Below are 17029 nucleotides of genomic sequence, written 5' to 3'. Positions count from 1 at the left end.
CCTTGCCCAGCACGTGTATGAACGTGAGCACGCTCCTGCACGTGGGCGTATCATGTGAAATATCAAACTGCTCGAGAACTACCTGAAGTAACCTTGCTCCTTCTTCTAACAAAAAACACTGTTCAGTGATTTACATTCCTTTGTAATCCGATGCAGTGATTAGAAAATCTCTTCATTGTATTCTCTTCCCTTTAATGCTGCAACCAGCGACCCCTGTGCTGGTTGTGAGAGAGAAATGTCAGCTCTTCATGTGGAAATGAGTCAGCCAACCATATGTAAACATCAGGGGGAGCAGCGAGCATGACAGAGATTTGAGCGAGGAGAACATGAAATGGGCTTTAATCTGATCACAAATCTTGCTTCCAGGGAGGAGAGCTGCATGCTGCCAAGTGCCCTGGACAGCAGAGACAAGTCCCCAATTATGGATGTGCAGGCTCAGAAGGATTAAAAGAAAGAGCTGGCAGGTAATGATATTGTGCTGCTTTGCTGTTGCTTTATCTCTGATGCCAGTCCTGGCACCCTACATTAGCTGTGTTTCTCATCACTGTCAGCCCTCTGCTTTTGCATCACCCCTTCCTCTCCCAGCCACTGGAGAGGGACACAATCAAACTGCCCTCTTTGTGTATCTTTGGTGCCCTTGTAATTTGATGGAGATAAACAAACTTTGGTTAGCGCATCTTGTACAGCCTACCAGTGCGTACTCAGAAAGGACTGGCTGGTTCCCATTTATCTGAGGGCAGATTTCCAAAGGGCCCAGGTACTGAGGAGATGGTATCCTTTCTAGATAGCTGTAATGCTTTCAAGAGTGAGGTAGAGAAGGAGGCTAAAATACGGCATAGCAAGAAGGCAGGGAATAACACAGGTTATTTTCAACAGGTCAGTCCTAGGACAGGAGGACAAAGTTACCAGATGGGCAGTTGCAAGTGCATGGTGGTGGTTGATCAGGGGACTGAATTCCTGGGTTGCTTGCAGGAGGAAGGGCAGTGAAGTAGTGAAGTTGTATTAAATCACCTATAAGAGAGGAGAAGGGAGAACCATATATCACGTGGAGGGGCAGGATGGCCATCACTGCTCACACAGAGGGGAATAACCAGGAGCTGTCTGAGGACAGATTTTCCAGTTTCTCTTGAAAGAGGATAATGGATCTGCCTTCAGGGAGGTAAGTATACTCCGGGGAAAAAACGTGCAACACAGTGCACTCGGGTACTGAGGAACTGAGTTTTAAACTTCTGTACTTCCAATAGTGTGTCCCCTGGGCAGACTCCATCTGCGTTATTGCTCTCCATCATACCTATTGTTCAGCCACTCTGCTGTTGCCAGATAAAATGAAGTGAGGAAGGTTCAAGTTCAAAGGCAAAACCTGTTAGGAGATGTTCACCAAGCTCACTGCTGCTGCCACACACAGGGTATGGGAATGCTCTCTCACACTGAAAAGCGCCCGGGCTGTGCTGGCACAGTAGCACACCACAGTTTGTAGTTACCTGCAATCTGGCAGCCAGGGGAGACTAATGATGATTAGTCTTGCGACCAGACTGCTGCTGCAGGCATCTTTGGTCTTGGGTCATCTATCTGAGTGCTGTTCCCGCAGTCAGAAAGGGATCAGCAGCGAAGCTTTATGCAACCACAGTTTCCCTGTCCAGTACTCCGTGCAGTAGCTCTCTAGCTCTGCTTTCCTGGGCACTAATGGCAAAAACTGCATTTCTCTGCTCTGACCTTTGGTCATATTCTTTTCCCCATGCTGAGATTATTGCAGATCAATGATTTTTAAGTGCTGACATAAACACAAATTTTACAGCTAGTTGGTAATAGATACTGCTTATTTCAGCAGCATTCCTCCGGAATATAAAATTATGTTTACACTTATATGGCACCTCTCAGCTGAAGAGCTCAAAGTTGCAAAGCCTCAAAAATTCCTTGTGATGTAAATCTAATGTTATTGATGAAGACAAGAGAGCACAAAGAGATTGAACATAACAGCATAAGAACAGCTCTTACGGCTCTACCACCTCAGACTGAAAGTCTGTCTAATATTGTTTCTATGTATGCCTGCTGGCTAGAATGCCTACCTGACGTCCCGAGAGCTCTTTGCTTCCAAATGTCTATGGCTCTAAGGTTTTCTAAACTGTATCTGTTTATTGTCATTAATGATTCTGAATAATAACTATGGAACTATTTACAAGTCCATCAAGGTGCAGTAGAATTCAAGGAGCTAGGAGATATCTTATCATCAAGTTAATGACACAAGCAAAGTGAAGAAGACAAAAATGCAGAAGTCCATCCATTTAACCATCACACCACACCTTTAAGAGAAGGATATAGAGGTACTAGCATTGCTACCTGATTTTCTTAAGTGCTGCCAGACTCACCAGGAACTCAGTGGTAATGCTGAAAATTAGACCTCTACCTGCAGATTGATCTATACTTTTTGTTATGAAAAGAGATCCATGCTGCAACCTCCAGGCATATATAGGATGATATTTTAAATGAGAAATGATGAGAGTAGATTTCCAGCAAGTACAGAAGAAATGAAAAAACCTTTTGAAAAAGCACACTCTGTTCCCAGCCTTGCACTTCACTTGCATTCTCAGTGTTGTTGGAGAGAGCTGGGTAAATGAAGGTCACTGCAGTTACTTGCAAAAGTGTCTGGAGGGTTTCTTCTAAATGAAAGGCTATTTTCTTTTCTTTCTGGATTATGGCTTAAGAGATCTGAATACTGCAAAACCCTGGGCAGGTAGCCCAGCATTGAATAGAACCATGAGCTGAAAATATTTGAAACTTTGAATATTCCTCTTTTTCTTGTGATTATTTTGTAAACAACACAGCACTTTTGAAGCTCAATTCACTGGTGGAAAGAGGAGTCATTAAAAAAAGTCAAAGACTTTTGGGAAGTTAAGAGAGTTTAAAGATTTCCATCCTTGTTGAGAGGGCAAAATGACTTTAACTACTTGAAAATCATTAGCAACTAATGGACTTGGTTCTGAAGGAAAACATGATTGCACTTGGAGGTCTCATGCTAGTCCTTTTGTGGTGTTATCTCTACCACTAGACATACCCCCATTGTGGGAAGATACAAGAACTCCTGAATTTTTGTCTTTTTTAAAGAATAACTGGGATTCTTGCCTCTAAGTCTTGGTGAGGCTCCAGGTTGCCTGAAATTGGGCTATCCGTTAAGGTAGAAAAACCAGAGGCTGAGGATGCTTTGAGGTTGGACTGTTGTCTCCTGGGTCACAGCGTAGGCTTCATCAGAAAAACACTGTAGATATTTTCCCTCTTCACGCTTTCTGTGGGAATAACAGAGCAATTGTTAGTCACCCAAGGCATGTCAATCTGGTCCATTTCACCAAGACTAAATTTGTTTTGCAATGTGAATAAATTAAGACAGAACTGAAAAATGTCTGGATGAAGATTAATTAATCATTTAGAGAGTCCCATCAGCTCTCAGGGCTCTACCGTGTAGCTCCCACAGCATCGTTAGTATGTTCTGAAAGGCAGCCAATGAGTAGGATCTGATTCACTGCCCGAATTAATCTATATGAATGGCTGTGGGATCCATTTGAAAGCAGCACTGAGAATTGGCCTATAAAAAGACAGCCTGATTTTTTGCGGAAGCTACTTTGGGAAATGAATGAGGACTTTACAATCTCCTTCAGCCATAAAAAAACATACACGTCTCATACTGCTGCTTGCCTATTTTAATTAAACCAATAATTAAATTTTAATGAAACGAAGGTTTTCCTGAAAAAGAGGCAGCAGTGATTGAGTAGTTTTCAGCTGAAGGAGGGAGCTGAAGTAGATGTATCAGGCCATTGGGCTTCCCTCCCCTAACAAGTGTTAGAGGAAGTGCAAGACAAAATAGCTTCGTGTAATGAACTGCACAAGAAACACTTATGATAATGAAGTCAAGAGGCAGCTCTCCTTGGCTGTGTACTTTTTTCCAGCTTCTCCCAGAATAATCCTGTCTTCTCAAGGTCTTGGCTTATACCTTGGAGGCCACTGCTGCATGAAGTTCTTAGAGATGCCAGCACTGTCACTGGGACAGGTCCAGGAATAATCAGTGCTTGGCTCGATGTTGCAGTGGGGAAGTTGTAGGTACAAACCTCTGTGGCCACTCTTAGTCGAAAATGTTCTTTGAGATAATTTTTATTTAGAAATGAATAAAAATACCTCAGAGTTCCACTGAGCCCATCTCCAGAGTAAGGCAGGTTCACATACAAGCTCAAAAGATGCTACCCAAAGGCAGGAAAGGTGCAGATGTTTGGATGAACATTCAGCAACAGTGATAAGGTGCTTGAAATGCACACAGCTGTGCATGCAGCCACAGAATCATTGACTTCAGATAGAAAAAAGCAACTGAACAGATGATTCCGCTTTCCTCCCTGGATATGACCACCTTGTGCTTTCCTGTGGTGACACTTTTACCTTTATTCTCCTTCTGCCTCTGCCACTGATGCTCTGTGTGTCCTTGCGAGGCTCCTCTTTGACTTAACAAAGTGTAAGCTGGAACAAAAATGATTGCCTGGCTCCCAGAGAGGGAGTTGTGAGAGCTGATGGATTAATATTTACTGCGTTTTATACATGTTAAGAGCTATTGATAGACACACCAGGGAATGTACCAGGCACATCCAGTGCTAAAAGGAGGAGCTGCCACAGCTTGAGTGGAAAGACTCACTTGGGGATTGTTAGCAATTATGCCGTGTTCATAGAAACCAGCATCAACCTCTGCAGAGGCCTGCATTGCTAACACCTCTGCACTGGGAGACATCACTGACGTACTTGGACAGCACATGAAAATAGTTCTAGATCATTATTCTTTTAACAGCTCTTCCACAGTTAAATTTACCTTGGAAGAGCTCTGGGCACAATCCTGCCCTTTATGAGTTCATGCACTCACCCTTAAAACTTACAGACTCACTGGTCTATTTCAAAACGTGTTTTACAGAGAAGCAGAAATTCCAAAGATAGTTTCTAGAATTTTATTAAAAATGTGTGGCTGAGTAGAAGTGTGACATCCACTACGTTCCTCTGATGAGAAAAGGCTTTTCCATTCAGCTCAACATGGTGTAACACGGCGTACCTTTAGCTAGTGTTCGCGTTGCCTTCATGGATGTGGGAAACTGAACCAGCTCTTTTGAGCTGTTTCTTTCCAGGAGTTTGCAAGAAGGCTGAGAGGTGGAATGTATTTCTGAGTAGTGCAGAACAGACGAAAGTCAGAAGGACCTATCCTTCTAAGAGCCTGTTTTGAATTGCTTCCAGAGCCAAGTCTCCCAGGAACCCTCTGTGCTTTCCATCAGTCAAAGCAAAATGTAGACAAATGCTGTCCCTCAGTCTTTCAGCTTCTCTCTGTCTCTGAGATGATTTCCCTCCCTGCAGTGCAAATTTCCCTGCATTTCAAATTTCGTTGTGTTCCTATTCATGGGAGAACCATTCATCATTCAGGATGGAGAGAATTTTAATGATGCAGGGTTGTAAATAACTGCCCATTCTCAGTTCCAGCTGTGCTTCTCATGCAGCCCTCAGCACTGACAGTCTGCTTCCAAGGCATCTGTAGCACCGACACATTTATTATGTCACAAACCAGCACTCAGGGTCAGTCTTAGCAAAAACTTAGTATTATGCAGAGACTCCAGTCTTGGAGAATTCAACTCCAGACTTAAAGAAAGCCAGGGACAGCAGGGTAAAAGTTCTCTTGCTTGTTGATGGAAGAACTAGGCATGAGTGCAAATGTCATAACAGACCAAACCCACAAAAAAATACCCACTCCAAAAAAAAACCACCTGTCATTTTCTCTAACATTTCTGCCTCTTGATACAGGGATGATGGAGGAGTTTCCCTGGGAGTTTTTCTGTTCTTACGTTAGATTTAGAGAACAGTCACTCCTACGGCTTCAGATGCAGCTGGATGTTTGGTAGAGAAAGTCATTCAGTATTGATCATTAAATACAATTAACAAAGTTCAGTAGCCCGCTGTTGCTGGAAACATTGATCGCGTGGGATAAAGTGCTTGCAAGCTTACAGGGGGTCACTATTATTACTACTATGGTGAAGGTCAAGTTTAGACATCTAGTGATCAAAAATGGATTCTCATTTCATTAGGTGCTTCCTCTCTCTCTGACTCTCTTGAACGTGTCCTTCAGCTGTTCCCTCTGACAAGCTGCTCTGTGTAGCACTGAATATGAGCTAACAGCATGGCATTAGCAGTCCTCTGTTAGCGGGGCAGTCCGGTGTTCCTGCACTTTGCTCTTTCTTTAAGTTTTGTTTCTTTATGGGCATTTTTCACCCAGCCTAGCATTTAAATGAACTGGAAGATGACTGTGATATTCATGCATTTTTGAAGCCCGTGCCAATGAGAGCAAAACAAGAGGAAGCAGAATGGGCTGAAAAGCTGAACAAGCTTAACAACAAAAATTCAGATGGGGAATGTGTTTTGCAGTTAATTCCCTGTGTCCTGATACGGTATCACCTACAACAGCCCAATTTCCATGTTTTCTCCACTTGTTGGTCTTGTTAATGCGTAACCCACCAGATTGCTCACTTGGTTTGAGTTCTCTCCTTTTTCTTTGGTTGTTTTTGCTACTTTTTTTTTTCCTGGTGCCTTTGCATACTGAGTACTGCTATGTTTGTCAGAGATGCTTAATGTGAGACAAACAGAAGAGACAGATATACCACAGTTTGTTCTGCTAATGGGAACACTTTGTGTACTGCTGTGTCTGGCTGCCATAAAAGTCCGTTTCCTTAAACATTCAACAAAACAGATTCTTCCCTGTCTTGCACTTATGTCTGTACTCACACTTTTGCAGTGTGGGTGCCACATAAAACTGAATTAGCATAGAAACATTTAAAGCAGGCAAAACTGATGACACAAGTGACAAAGTAGAGAAGAGCTAGGTTGTCAGGGTTGGAAAAAATCATTGCTTCCCTTTACAAGCAATTGAAAGGCTTGACACATTGAAAGGTATGTCTGCAAGAAAATAGAGTGGGCATTTTGTCCAGTAGAAACATCCACTGAGCTGCAAGTGGCAGAACAGGCCTTGCACTGTTGCCTGGAGACTTAAAAAATGCAATTAAGGCATCAGTGCTGTTAATTGAACTATTGTGTTATTATTTCATCCTCCTCCCTTGCTTCTTCAGCACATCCCTGCTGTTGTCCTTTAAGATGATGCTGGCACGACAGGATACTTCATGGGAGGTAGGATAGTCAGCCCCCCCTGTGTGTGCAGTGCACAGCAAGAGGGTTCTAGGGGCAAAGTGGGGACATCTGACAGCAGTCAAATGGTTAAATGCATTTTTCTCAGGATAAGCTGTGTGTGTTTAATATATGGCTGGCTTTTCATGAACTAGATTTAAATAAGAGCCCAACAGAGTATATTTCAGAATATTTGACAATCTGTCAGGGTATGAGAAACATACATTCTACCTGACAAATGAAAGCTTTTATTCTTAGATGAAGGAAAGGACAGCATGGCACTTAGCCAGCATGTTTCCACTCCTGGTTTATGAAACAATTCAAGACAAAATTGTTCAACTGCTCAGAATTTGATTTGACAAAACATTGTCCATTGTTATTCCAAAGGAGATCCAAGGCATGCGGAGGTCATTTGAAATCTGTTTGAGCCTAGCCTGCAAATGCAGGGTGTTTTCAAGCCTGGGTTAACATATTATTATGCTAGATCTCTTTATTTGATTCTATTAATGCCTTTACAAATAGTAGAGGTTTTAGTGACCTGGAAATAAAGAGGTGAGAGCATGCCTCTCTATGGGACTATGCCTCTCAGCACCTGCCAGAAAGGGCAGTGACACAAGAAAATATCCTGTATCACATACTGACACAGAAGGTAACAGAGCCACTGTAGCCTCTGATACACCATCCCTGTGTCATATGCATCCTATACCCTTGGTCATCACGCTGCTGCACGCCCCCAGATGATGCTCCCAGACCCTGCCACTGTGCAGCAGAAAAATGAAAGGTGGGATGGCGTGGATGTCACCAGAGGAGCAAAACTGTGATCAAGCCTGCTGTCCCCCTCTCTGCTGCAGGCATTGTGCACAGTACCAGCTTCATATTAAACCAGTGTAAGACCAGCAATTTCCAGTGGTCAGTTTCTGACCCAGAAGATATTAACTTCCCATCCAGTGGCTGCAGAAGGTTTGGGTCGCTTCCAAAAGCATCTGAAAATGAATTTCCACGTCACAACTTGTGTTTTCCTTCCCATTTTAACCATTTCACTGCTGTAGGAGAGTGAGTATTTCATGTGAGGGAGGGGTTGTTATTCAGAGAGGTAAACCTCTGCGTGGGCATTTATAAACAGAATATCATCTCCACATGTATATTGCTCTGATGATCACTTATGATAAGCATTGTGCTTGAACAAAAGACAGTGAAAATGAAGGGTTTGTTAGGTAAAGGAGCATCCAGATAATACTACTACTGAGAAAAACCCAACAATATCCCCTTATTAAGATATATATACATTTCTTGGCTATGTAATTTTGACAGGTGAGCTCATTTCTATTTTTAATATAAATGAAGCATGGACGGTTAACTGGGTATTTTACACCGTGATATTTCAATTGTGTTTCATAAAACTCAGGCTGGCCTTGGAATGAACAATTTATCCAATTAAGGTTTTTTTTTCTTCCATTTTTAATGGAATCTGGCTACTCTCTTATCTGTCTCACTGGTTTAAAAATTGAAATAATCCTATTAGAAACCAGGTGTGCAATGTGAGTGCAAAATTGGCATCATTTTTATGAGAAACAGGGAAAAAATATCCTCAGGTTATTCACAGGTTTCCACGCTGATTTTTGTTACTTAGACTGTATTTAATGCTTTTATCTGAAAACTGAATGACGTCTGCATTTCTTTGGTATAGTCTGTAGATCAGAAATGTGAAGTTTGGCTGTGGCTGCTCACCGTTTTCTGGAGATATTGATTCTGGTCCTACGATTGCTGTATTTAAGTCTTCTCTGGGCTAATTTTTCTTTATCCTGTGAATTACTTTCAAATGCAATTCAGCGTTACATGAGTAACAACAGGCTGAATTCTGGTTCGGAATCCAAAGAAATGTGAAAATAATGCTGGAAATTTGTATTTTAAGATGTTATATGGGATTCCTACTTTTAATTTACAAATCAATAATATTACAGTTGCTAAGTATCAGATAGAGGGCTTCTGTCTTCCTCTCATCACTTTCTTCACAAGGAAAATGTCCTGATTCTCTCATCCAGGGAGATTTTTAACCTTGTATCATTCCAATGCAGTGTCGTAGTTTAAAACATTTTTAATTTTTGAATGATGCTTCTGGATGAGGGTTTGCACATTTTGTAGCTTTACAACGTGTCAACAAGGAAAACTTCAAAATTGCCTTTTACAGGTAGGGGAAATGCAGGTGTAGGCACAGGAACAAGTTTCTGTGGTTAGAATACTACGTAGTGCCAGCTGATCCACGTTAATAACTTCTGCATATGCTCATAAAATGGAATAATTGGACTGAGTGCTCTTTTAATACAGGTAAAATCATCCTGAATTATCTTGCCTTTGCTATGGGCTAAAAGCGTGAGCGCATATTTGCTGGAGATCAGGTGACATCTTTGACTTGCTTCTGTGTCTTCACCCTGGGCACAAGAAAAGAAAATTACAGGCTGGAGCTTGTACAGCAACTGCAGAGAGCCCAGGGGTCCTGCCTTTGAGCTTATTATGCCCTCTGTCCTCCCCACAAGAACATTAACTCTGCCACCGGTAGGAAGCTGCAGTCATGAGTTTAATTTCCATTTTGTTTAAGGATCACATAAACCTAAGGGCACAGGGGAAACAACAGTGGCATCCACATAAACTTTAACAAGCTAATCTTCAAGCTGGATTGACAGCGTAATATGAATAGATGGGAGAATGTTGATGCTTTACCCCTGGTATTTATCTCTGTGTAGGCTTCCTAACTTATTCAGCCTTAGAGTATTGAGTTAGGGGACCTCCTATTCTTAGAAACAAACAACAGATTTGGAAATTCTACAAAAATCTGGAAGAAATGGCTATGAATGATGGTGAATAATTAGAGACCTTTGAGCTTTTTTGCTTTGAATTTGGTTTCAAAGGGTTTTTGAAGTACAACTTATGTTGCTGTAAACATCACTGTCACTTTCGGGGTCTTTCATTAGCATTTCTATTTGTTAATCTCCCTGCAAATTCAAATGCAAGTTCTCGAGCTTTGCGTTGTATGATGCTTTCCTGTAGTCTCTGGGCACAACTAAGTTAACTATCCCCAAACTCTAAAGAACAGAAGACATGTTTTTTCCCCAAGCTTTGCTGTTGGTATTGTTTTTCTCTTGCATCGACATACGTGGGTGAAATGTTTGCAATTGTTTCTAAAGCTTCTTCACATAGTAAAACAGAGCCAAATGATTGAGCTGTGGTAAGGGCTTATGGAAAATGGGATCTGATAACAGGGGACAGCATTGTGTTCAAGGTGGGGCAGCAAGCTTACTGCTCATCTAGCATCTTATGATGCAACAGGGGGAGGTGATCACCATGTGTTAATTACTAGAGGATGGGAGATCTGGAGGTGTGATATGGTAGGAAAGGGGATCCATGACATCCAGGCTGCTGTGACTGTGGTTTGTTTACATCCATCATCTTTCACTGCCTTCTGAACATTCACACAGTGGGAATTAATAGTTCTACACAGCTCTAGTGACAGATACAATTGTCACAAGAAAGAGAATGAAGCAACAGTGTGGAAGAGCTCCTTTAAACAGCTTCTAATTGTCTCTGATATAATTTTCTGTCAGTGCATTAATTTGTGTAAGACACAGTGTGCTGGCTCTGCTCATAAAACCCATTACCTACTGTCCTCCTTCGGAGACCATTTGAGGACATTGTTCCTGTACTCCCTTGGTTCTCTATCCTCTTTACATAATGGTCTGTTATTAGATTTTATTGAGTCCTGCTGATGTGAAAGAAACCCTCAAGCCTTGCTTCAATGTCACTTGTCAAGTGTGTTAACTCTTGTAAAGACTTTAAGATTGGCATTGGATATTTCCCTTGCCTCTAGGATTAATCTTTTTGCAAGGGACAGATGGATCTGGAGAGTGTGGTGCACAGCATGCTCTTACTTCCTGCACCTCTTTCTACCAAACTTAACACCCTTCTAATATTAGAACATTTTCTCCATTAAGGCCATCTGTGTTTCACAGTTGCTACACTCAACTGTACTATTTCATCCCTCTGTGTACTACCTAAGCTCTCAACTTTTAGGACCCATAGAGCCCAGCCAAACTCCTTCAGTTTAACTTAAGGTAGGTTTTCAGTGTATTTCCAGAGACAGGGGGCCAGTGAGGTAAGATGGCCTGAGACACAAGAAAAGGATAGTGTCATTCTGCATTTAACTCTTCGGCATGTTGAAAGCAGTATGCCTGCAAAGGCTGGTGAAAATTCAGTGTTCTTCGGGTAGAATGCCATCTCTCTATCTAACGCATGGTATTTCATGGAGTGCAACATCTTTTGCTGTTGTTGTTGAAATCAGTCTTTTCATTTAGAAAACTGAAATCTCTGAAACTCAATTTGCATGGGAAATGAGGCTATATGACTTCTCCTCTTACTTTGCCTGATTGCCTGTAGAGCATCTTGTCCATCAATCAACAGTCCTTATAACATTCTCCATGAATGGACTGCTGTGATTCCATAATTATGCACAGGTATTTTAATCTGGTTAATTTTATAACTTGGTGGTGATGTCCTGGGATCCTGCTGGCAGACACAGAAACCAAGGAATGTCATGCTTGTGTCACTTGTTCACACATTGCCGGACTGAGCTGGAGAGTATTTATCTGAGCATCTGCCTAGAACACTTGGTCAATAGAGGTTCTGCAGGGTGTAAGGATAATCACATGAAAATAGTCCCTGGCCAAGAGTGGAGTGGTTTATTCTTCATTTTACTGCTCCTTAGGAGATCAGGGCTTTAGCTCCAGTCTGTGATTGCTTTGTTAAGATCAGCAAAGAATTGTGTGCACACATTGACCATCTACCATGTTGCTTTGCAGTACTGAGTTCTGTAAGCATTTGTCTTGTGCCTAGAGACCTAGGCAGATGTTACTTCATCAGCAATCTCTAATTATTCATTTAAAGAGGAAAAGCTCTTACTGGAAGGACTAAAGAGACCCACGCCAGAATAAAGCACTTATCTGAAATGTAAAAGGCTGAAAACAGTGTTCCCAAACTGGAAAGACAAGACCCAACAGTCATATCCTGCATATCAAGTAATTATCTCCACTGTCAGTCTACCAATCTCCCTCAAGTGATACCATCCCTGCAGTAAGAAAGCTGAGCTGAAATTTCTGCATCCCTGAAAAAAAAAATGTTTTGTTTGTGTTGTGACATTTTCACATTGAAAAGGCATCCCTGGAAAAACTTCACCTAGCCCTCCACTCATCTTTCTTACCTGCTCCTTCCTGCTTACCAAGCCCTTTGATACCATCCAGCTGAAGCTAAATGTGGACTCTGTGCCCTCCTAGGAATCCAAGCTTCAACTACAGCTGTACTCCAGCGTGGTTCATGCACCAGGGAACAAACTCTGCTCTGAGCTACAGTACTTACATACGTGAAGAGGTACATGTGAATCACTATAGTGGCCCTTGGAACAAACTTTCACCCAGAATTGCACTTTGCAGGGGAAGAGAGGCTGCGCAGGATGGAAGTGCTTTCCTTCCCCGGGCTTTGCCATGCAGCTGCACAGTGCCTTCTGCATGCATTCCCTGCCCTGTTACTGCTTTGGGGCACTGTCCATGGCCTTCATGGTTGCAACTGCAGAGAAGCATCGCAGCTGGAAGCCCAAAGCCGTCCGTGAGCCTCAGTGATGCCACTCCACCTGTCCCTCATGCTGGGTGTATCTTCCGTTCGTTGTCAGCGCTCGTTAAGACTGAGGACATCTCTCTCGCTCGCTCTGCCTTCTCCGTGTCTCCAGTTTCACTGGAGCAGAGTCAAGCAGAGCCAAATCCACGCAGGGTCTGGAACGGATCAGCAGGTCAGCTGGGAATGCCTGTCAGGCAGCCAGTGTGCTCCCTCCCTTCTCGCTGGCTTTCTTTGAGGTTTGTAGCTCTTCTGCTTTCTTGTTGCTATTGCCACCCTCCCCACACTCCCCCTGCCGCACACCAAGCACCCAGACCTTTACTGAGCACTTTACTTAATCCCCAGGATTCTTTATATAGGGATTAATCTTCTCGTCACAGTGGGAGAGCTCGGCGGGAGGGGGTACATTTATCTCTCCTGCTGAGGTCTAGAGTTGCATTGCTGTGATTATTGGTGGTAGCAGTGTGCGTGTGTCTGGGGATCTGTGTTTAGCTTCTTCGTTTCTTAAACGGCACAGGGGCAGCAGCCAGGCAAGTTGGCAGCTTTGCTTTCTGGCTGCATTGTCTGCTGCTAGAGAGAGAGATTGTGAGTGGGGAGCAGCATGGCAGAACAAGAAGCCAGTGGCTTGCAAGTCCTTCTCTCCACCCTCCAGGTAAGAACAGCTTGAACTAATGAGAGAGGTGCTTGGGCTTGTTTTCCTCTTTAGTTCACCAGCAGCGACTTGTTGGGCTGAGTTTGTTCTTAGGAGCTCCCTGCTGGCTTGTCTCTAAAAGCATCAGCACGCAGGAGTCCTGACCTGCACCTCCCACCCTAAAACACCTTTATGAAATGAAGTTTCACTATCCGAAGACGAACGCTGGCAATTACTGCTATGCATCAATCACTGAGCCCTGTCTGCAGGCAGTGCCTCGGCTTCTGCAGTCTTGCTGTGTGCAGCAGGGGAGTGAGAGAGGTGTGAGGAATCGGCAGCTTTGTGATGAATGGGACCTGACAGCACTGTCAGTCTGCGAGCGAGGCAAGCTGCAGCAGCGTGCAGCACTGCTCTGAGCACCGTGGAGAATGAGTAAACAGATCTGCCCGGAGGCTGCAAGTTCCTCCCTGTCAAACTTACTTTACCAAGACCCCAAAGCACTCTCAGGAAAGCGGCAAAACCTCCCGAGGTTGGGCTTGGTGAGATGCTGAGTGCTCAGCAAATGTCCCCAAGGAGCAGAGGGGAGGGAAATGTTCCGCTCCAGGATCACACTTGTTGGATAAAAGTATTTCTTCCTTTGTCTGTAGGGTATCCCTTGGTTCTCTTTTCCTCCAGCGTGGATGTGCTCCTTGTGGTCTCACAGGAGAGAAGACATGAGCCACCCTATGAAACGAGATGCGTGTTTTGGAAAGGAACCTGTGCATTCATGAGATACCGTTATGTCATGAGTGGTGGGTGGGAATTGCTTTGCCAAGACAAGCTGCTTGTACAAAAAACAGCTTTTAGACGTTTATGGTGAAATTCTAGTTGTCTGCCTTTCCAAGGTGCCCTGATCTGGGTCAGAGCCCCACAGGGACAGGAGTTTGGGGCAGTGTGTGCTGTAGGGTCTCTGCATCTGGGGCAGCAGCATCCTCTGACGGCTTCATGCATCGCCAAAACCTTGCACTGCTGCAGGCACAGGAGCAGGAAATAAGGAGCGCGTTGTATGAAACAGACTTCCCTCCTGGGTCAGCCCAAGAGCTCGTGTCCCTCAGCCCTGTGTTTCTGAAGGTTTTTGTGACCCGTCAGAAATGTGTATAGAAGGTCGTAAAACCCCATGGTACGCAATTGGCTTCAAAACCATAGCTGCATGCGGTGATCAGCCTTGACATCTTTATCCAAGCTGATGTAACTGTCAACAACTTTTGTTTCTCATAACACTGCCAAACCCTGGTTTACCCTCCATGGCGCCCTGTGGCGATGAGTTCTGCAGAAGAATGGGCACACAAGAAAGTTGTTTACTGTTCTTTTTCTGGCAGTGTAACTTGCCTGCCCCTGTTGCTTTTTCAGCATATGTAATGCATGTTTTGCACTAGATGGTGTTTTTGCCACATCCAGGTTACAGTCTGTTACTTTGGATAACTGAGAACTGAGTGTACATCTCCTGTTTCTCCTTATACTTTCTAACGCTAACAGTCCTGGTGCTCTTTGCATAATCTGGGGACAGAAAGGGACAAGGTGCAGGAATAAATTGGGATCTGTAGTTTAAAATAAGATACGTGATTCATTAACAAAGCTACATGGAAGAGGATGAAGAATATCTAGAACCACTGCAAGTGAAAGAATTGGCAAAACTGCAAGGGTGTTGGCAAAAGTGCAATGTCGAGCATTCGACCACAGTGTTACAAAACCTAACCTCAGTACAGCAAGCTTTCTTCCAAAAAATTCATATTCACTTAAAGAAGAGCAAAGGGCTTTACTCTGATTTGTTCTGATTCCTCTCCTTCCCTCTTACCTTCGGTCAAAACGTTATCAGTGTGTCTTTCCAACGCCATCATCTCTCCCAGGTACACAGACTCAGATAAAAAGGACCTGTGCTAGTCACAGTCTGGAAGCACTGGCCTGGGAAATAATGACTTCTGTTGACATTTGCATTTGCTGATATAATCTCTCCACGCTTTTTATTTTCTCCCAACAGCTGTCCAAAACACAGTCGCTTTGTTTTTGTGTCCTGACAAATTTCCAGTGCTAGTTCATATTATTTTATTGGGCATGAAGAACATATCTGCTGAGTACAGCAGGCTGTTCTGCAGAACAGTACTACTGTGTATTTTCCCTTTGTTTTATCACGTAAGTCTCCTTTGTATACAGAAAGCTTTCAGCTGAAGCATGAGGGAACATTCACCCACCAAGCTGCTCTTTACGGACCTCAGAACAAAACCAGCCTCATCCCTTCAGTCACCCACTGACAACTAGTTTTCTATCTTACTTCCAAGTACTGGTGTGGATTATTATTCCCAATCTGAAGAATGTACCCACCTAAGAAGTGCTCTATCACCTTCAGCTGAGAGAGCAGTCCAGCTTATGTCCTCCTGGCACAGACTCCGGGTCTCACAACCTGGCTTTGGTAAGGACGGTCTCATGCAGACCAAAACTCAAACATTGTGCACTTTGTCACAGAATTCCTGCTCCAGTCAAAGAAAGAAACACATTTGGTTTTTTGAGTTCTTCAGAAATGTTAACAGAGGCAAAAAGGGAGCGTGATCCTCCAGTGACAGCAGAAACTCATGGAAGCACGACTCGTTACAGATGTTCTGAAAAGTGACAAGGTGAAAAGCAAAAGCTGCTTTTAAAGCGCGGCTGCATTTTGTCACTGAAATGTCACTGCAGGGAAGACATGACATTTCAGATCCCTAGGTAAGAAGTGCTTCATTGCTTACAAGGTACAGCTTTCAAATGTGAGTTTCAGATTCAAGAAAAACTTCTCCCTGTCTCCCAGGCTTTGTATCAGTATTGCAGTGCCAAACCATTAGGATTTTTCTCTTATTTCTTATTTTGCTTTTAACCCTTGTACTTTCTTCTTTGCTCTCTCTTCTTGACTCTCCCTGTCCCACGTGCTCCTACAATTATCACCTCCCATTCATCTCCCATACTGTTCTGTTCCCATCTCTGCATTACAGTAATGTCTTTGCATCCAGCTCTGCTCTGTCTTTCTTAGCCAGTACAGTACCTACACCAAGACTGGGCTGGTTACTACTCTTTACTCTACTCTCCAGTCAAACCATGCCAGCAATCAGCATCATCTCCACGTACAGCTTATGTTCAGGGGAGAAACTGATGTTTTTCAGGCAGACTCCTTAAAACTAAATCCCAGACAGATTTGGGTTTAGATCCCCTATTTATTTTAATGCCTAGAGGAGGTATGTGGGCATTGATTAAAAAAAATAACTATCAGTAGCTAAGTAGAGCAATAGAAAATGCAGCATCTTTTGTTGTGTCCCAGATTGTTGGATGATTTGTGATTTTAGAGCATCCATGTTCATACTGCTGGTTATCCCAGCTTCATCTCACTCCATCCTCCAGATGCTTGATAAATTAGCAACATTTTTATTCTTCCCCTGCTTTCCCCCTGCTCTCTTCCTTGCTTGCCAGGCTCAGATATGAGCCTGCCTTGGTTACCCCTGAGAACATCTCCTTATTCCATGGCAGTGTGCACTGTGTTGCCTGAGGAGTCCCAGATTT

At 43.3% G+C, this 17029-nt stretch overlaps 1 protein-coding gene across 3 annotated transcripts in view; it reads left to right on the top strand.

Moving 5' to 3' along the window:
• AGBL1 (ATP/GTP binding protein like 1) overlaps positions 1–17029 on the top strand; it is a 325974-nt gene that overhangs the window by 45928 nt on the left and 263017 nt on the right. For 2 of the 3 annotated variants that reach the window (XM_025154074.3, XM_004943855.5), the window contains one exon: positions 367–464. In XM_025154074.3, the coding sequence (XP_025009842.2) occupies positions 426–464 (39 nt within the window). In that variant the 5' untranslated portion in view covers positions 367–425. Of the gene's footprint in view, positions 1–366; positions 465–13032; positions 13077–13354; positions 13490–17029 lie in introns of those variants that run through there. The other variant, XM_425080.7, reaches the window with a different exon arrangement.

This window comes from Gallus gallus, chromosome 10 (assembly GCF_016699485.2).
Source record: "Gallus gallus isolate bGalGal1 chromosome 10, bGalGal1.mat.broiler.GRCg7b, whole genome shotgun sequence".
In the NCBI taxonomy this organism is placed as follows: domain Eukaryota; kingdom Metazoa; phylum Chordata; class Aves; order Galliformes; family Phasianidae; genus Gallus; species Gallus gallus.
This window is presented reverse-complemented; position numbering and strand designations above follow the sequence as displayed.